We start from the raw sequence: 5000 nt of genomic DNA, 5'->3' as shown, positions 1-5000 counted from the left end.
CTGCTCCATGATAAGAACTCAACACAGTCTTCAGTGTTGGTGGCACAGAAGTTGTGAAGGAAGTCTCTCACTTCCTGGTCTCTCTTCTGCACTCGGTCATAGATGAAAGTCAGGATGACAAATTACTCTGTTCTGGAGCTCAAATAGTCTCTCAAAGTTCATCCACACCACATCTCCTCCTGTTATCTCTGTCCTGATACATTAACAGCAGAATTTTCTTCCACAGCTTTTTCTCCTCCAGTCCACAACCGCTTCTTTACATTCCATCTCATTTCTGGGTCCATGAATCAGACTGAGGGTCGAGCAGCTTGTAGAGAAAATCACACTGATCTCGTCACTGTGCACTCTGATGAAGACAACACTGAGCTGTGTAATATGATACAGAAGAATGGTTATTATTTGGGATGGATTGGTCTCATTCGTGGTCAGTTCAGTGAGAAATGGTCTAATGGTGATCCTGTAACATTCAGAAGTCTGGCAGGTGTTTGTGGAACATCGACCTGCTGTGCTGCTCTGAAGCCTGATGGTTCATGGGAAAGTCTTCAGTGCACAGGGACAAGATATTTCATGTGTTATAAAGAAGGTAACTTTAACAAATCTCAATAAAAATTCAAAACCACTTTCACCTCTAAAATCTCTGATCAATTACAATCTGTATTTTCACATCTAAAGGCGACACTGAAACCCGTCAGAATTATCATCTAATCCTTGAGAATAAGACCTGGTATGAAGCTCAGCGTTACTGCAGGAGTAAATACACCGACCTGGTCAGCATCAGAGATCAGCAACAGAATGAAGAGGTGAAGATGAAAGGGTTAAACAGTAACACACTCTTCTGGATCGGTCTGCTGCGTGATGACTGGCAGTGGACTGATGGAGGAAACTCCACCTATAGAAACTGGGCGAGTGGTTTTCCTCAATCATCATCATCAGGTGACTGTGTATCACTGTGGCCTGGAGGACAATGGTATTCAGTGTTATGCAGTAATGATTATCACTTCACTCTGTGCGACAGTAAGTGATGTTTTTCCAAACAGTACATTTCTCTCAGCAGTCTTGTGTATTTACACTAGAACACAGCTGGTGTGAGTCTCTGTCTCTGATATCACTCTAAATCCTCCTCCTCCTCCTTCTTGGGTTTTGTGTGTCCATCAGCTTCCACCATCCATGTGAGTGATGTGGCTATGAGCTGGGAGAAAGCTCTGGATTACTGTCAGCACGGGAACAGGGCTGGAATTCTCAACATTGATTCTGAAGCTGAACAGAAGGAGTTGGAGTCTGAGCTCAGGAGGAGGCGTGTCCCCGCAGGGTCTCTGTGGGTGGGGCTTGGACCGAAGCGTCTCTCTGAGCTGAAGGTGTCGTCCGGTCCACTGACCTGCGAGGACGTGAAGAGACAGACAGAATCTCCACCGTCTCGCTGTCCTGCTGACACACACACAGCAGGAGCAGAACCTGAGTATGTGATGGACTCGACTGAACTTCGGGTCGCGTGTAGACTGAAGTAAAAGTGCATTAATCCACATTCTCTGCTCACTGACCTTCTCTACATTCACCTGCATTTCATTTACATTTTTATCTTTAAAAAATATATAAAATATTTCTTTAGTTAATGAAAGTTAAAGGTGCAGAATATCGTAAATTAATACTTCCAGATGTTTTGGGTTTCTTCCTCAGTGAGTGATGGAACATTACCTACATGATCTACTGGGTTTGTTCTCAATAGGATCTTCACTGATGTTATTAATCATAAAATAATATTCTATTGATTATAAAATGTAAGCTGCTGTTTTACATGAATAAATATTTAGATCTTCATTCTTCACTTTGGTCTGATGATCTGTTTATTTTCATATCATATAAAACCTAAAAACACTCAGTTTATTTATTTATTACATTTTTATCACATTCTGGGTTTTAATTGTTTAACATTTGGTTTATTTTATTGTTGTTTTCTTCTCTGCAAGTGAATGGCTTTTATTTTGGAAACGCGGCCACACCAGTGCATTGTGGGAGGTTTATCCTTTAACTCAGTGAAATTGAGTATAAATGGTTCCTCTGCTGTAAATAGTAACTATAATTGTTGAGTTTTTTTATATTAAACACGTCTTTATGATGTTTATACATTTAATGTTTTTTATATTTTCGGCGTCTTTAACATGGAGGACTTGTATTATGAAATGTGATCGGCTACAGAGCCGGAAGTGCTGGTGGAATCACCTCGATCTGTATAAAGAGTATTTATTAGATCAGGATCAGGATCAGGATCAGGAGTGTGTTCATGTGGAGCTCAGACACACAGAGCGGTGCAGGAACACAGGAAGGTCTTCATAAAGGTGTTCATCAGCGCTGTGGAGTCAGGAAGAAATGAGCGCCGTGTAACTGAACAACAGACTGAGATCTACTGAGATCTACTGAGATCTACTCTCTATTCTCTTTATACCACAGTAAGATCATTAATATAATATTATTAAACCTAATTACTTATTATTATTATTATTATTATTATTATTATTATTATTATTGTTGTTGTTATTATTGTTGCACACAGAGGACATGTTCATAAACGTTCCCCTCTAAGGATGAGGATGATGAGGGTGATGTTAATGATGAGGGTAGTGAGGGTGAGGATTATGATGATGTTGAGGGTGGTGAGGGTGATGTTGATGAGGATGATGGTGGGGGTGAGAATGATGAGGTTGATGTTGATGAGGATGATGAGGGTGATGATGATGATGATGAGGGTGATGTTGATAATGTTAATGAGATGATGAGGGTGATACTGATGATGAGGGTGATGTTGATGAGGGTGATGATGAGGATGATGTTGGTGAGGATGATGAGGGTGATGTTGAGGATGGTGAGGGTGATGATAGTGAGGGTGATGATGATGAGGGTGATGTTATGGATGGTGAGGGTGATGATGATGAGGATGGTGAGGGTGATGATGTTGAGGATGGTGAGGGTGATGATGATGAGGGTGATGTTGAGGATGGTGAGGGTGATGATGATGATGATGATGATGAGGTGATGATGATGAGGGTGATGATGATGAGGATGGTGAGGGTGATGATGATGTTGAGGATGGTGAAGGTGATGATGATGAGGGTGATGTTGAGGATGATGATGATGATGAGGATGGTGAGGATGATGATGATGATGAGGGTGATGATGATGTTGAGGATGGTGAGGTGATGATGATGTTGAGGATGGTGAGGTGATGATGATGAGGGTGATGTTGAGGATGGTGAGGGTGATGATGATGATGAGGGTGATGATGTTGAGGATGGTGAGGGTGATGATGATGATGATGATGAGGTGATGTTGAGGATGGTGAGGGTGATGATGATGTTGAGGATGGTGAAGGTGATGATGATGAGGGTGATGATGTTGAGGGTGATGTTGAGGATGGTGAGGGTGATGATGATGAGGTGATGATGTTGAGGATGGTGAGGGTGATGATGATGTTGAGGATGGTGAAGGTGATGATGATGAGGGTGATGTTGAGGATGGTGAGGGTGATGATGATGAGGGTGATGATGTTGAGGATGGTGAGGGTGATGATGATGTTGAGGATGGTGAGGGTGATGATGTTGAGGGTGATGTTGAGGATGGTGAGGGTGATGATGTTGAGGATGGTGACAGTGATGATGATGAGGATGGTGAGGATGAAGATGATGAATATGTTGACGTAATGATGAGGATGATGATTATGATGTGGATGGTGTGTGTGTGTGTGTGTGTGTGTGTGTGTGTGTGAGTGTGTGAGAGAGAGAGAGATTGTGTGTGTGAGAGAGATTGTGTGTGTGTGTGTGTGTGTGTGTGTGTGTGTGTGTGTGTGTGTGTGTGTGTGTGTGTGATTGTGTGTGAGAGAGATTTCGTGTGTGTGTATGTGTGTGTGTGTGTGTGTGTGTGAGATTGCGTGTGTGTAAACCAGTGTTATATTACAGCTTCATCAATATTTGAGATTGAAAACTAAATAATTTATATGAATAAAATGGTGTAAAATCTACACTGTGTGTGTTACAGTGTGTTACAGTGTGTTACAGTGTGTTACAGTGTGTTACTGTGTGTTACTGTGTGTAATAGTGTGTTAGGATGAACACAGAAGAAGTGGAGCTGCTCAGTGACTCTAAGTACAGGAACTACGTGGCGGCAGTGGATAAAGCTCTGAAGAATTTTGAGTACTCGAGCGAATGGGCCGATCTCATCTCAGCTCTCGGAAAACTCAACAAGGTCTCCATCATTCCCTCTACACCACCCTGACCACACACACACGCATACACACACTGACACACACACACACTGACACACACACACTGACACACGCATACACACACTGACACAGAGAGAAAGATGTGTAGATGTGTAGACTCTCAGCAGTGTGGATGTGTGGATTGTGTTCCAGGTGCTGCAGAACAATGCGAAGTATCAGGTGGTCCCCAAGAAGCTGACGATCGGGAAGCGTTTAGCCCAGTGCCTTCACCCAGCACTGCCCAGTGGAGTTCACCGCAAAGCTCTGGAGACGTACGAGATCATCTTCAAGATCATCGGTCCAAAACGCCTCGCCAAGGACCTGTTCCTGTACAGGTAACCACACATATATACACACACACACACACACACACACACACACACACACACACACACTATACAACAAACACCACAATAACCACCTAAACATATACACACACACAAACTCACAGACACACACACACACACACACGCACATACATGCACACACACACACACACAGCAGCACTGTACACTCAAATCCATACAACTTTTAAAATTATTTACTTGTAATTCACATTGAGGTGGATACTTCGTATTTTAAACTTTGTGTATGTGTGTGTGTGTGTGTGTGTGTGTGTGTGTGTGTCTCAGCTCTGGACTTTTCCCCTTGCTGTCGAACGCCTCGATGTCGGTAAAGCCGGTGCTGTTGGGTTTGTACGAGACGTTTTATCTCCCGCTCGGGAAAACACTGAAACCTGGACTGCAGG

At 42.9% G+C, this 5000-nt stretch overlaps 2 protein-coding genes across 2 annotated transcripts in view; both read left to right on the top strand.

Annotated features, from left to right (window-relative positions):
* The window catches only part of LOC124403266 (secretory phospholipase A2 receptor-like), a 2925-nt gene extending 1117 nt beyond the window's left edge, over positions 1-1808 (top strand). Inside the window, exons 2-4 of the mRNA XM_046876930.1 lie at positions 227-583; positions 673-1014; positions 1156-1808. Coding sequence (XP_046732886.1) covers positions 227-583; positions 673-1014; positions 1156-1505 — 1049 coding nt within the window. The 3' untranslated portion in view covers positions 1506-1808. The remainder of the gene's footprint in view (positions 1-226; positions 584-672; positions 1015-1155) is intronic.
* Positions 1809-2177: 369 nt separating this feature from the next.
* Positions 2178-5000, top strand: part of dop1a (DOP1 leucine zipper like protein A) — a 34163-nt gene continuing 31340 nt past the window's right edge. The window contains 4 exon segments of the mRNA XM_046876464.1: positions 2178-2444; positions 4087-4233; positions 4406-4587; positions 4885-5000. The exon segment at positions 4885-5000 is cut by the window's right edge and continues 55 nt beyond it. Of these exon segments, the coding sequence (XP_046732420.1) occupies positions 4096-4233; positions 4406-4587; positions 4885-5000 (436 nt within the window). The 5' untranslated portion in view covers positions 2178-2444; positions 4087-4095.

Source organism: Silurus meridionalis, chromosome 20 (genome assembly GCF_014805685.1).
Source record: "Silurus meridionalis isolate SWU-2019-XX chromosome 20, ASM1480568v1, whole genome shotgun sequence".
Lineage (NCBI taxonomy): Eukaryota > Metazoa > Chordata > Actinopteri > Siluriformes > Siluridae > Silurus > Silurus meridionalis.
Note: the sequence above shows the minus strand (reverse complement) of the source record. Positions and strands in the feature narration are given on the sequence as shown.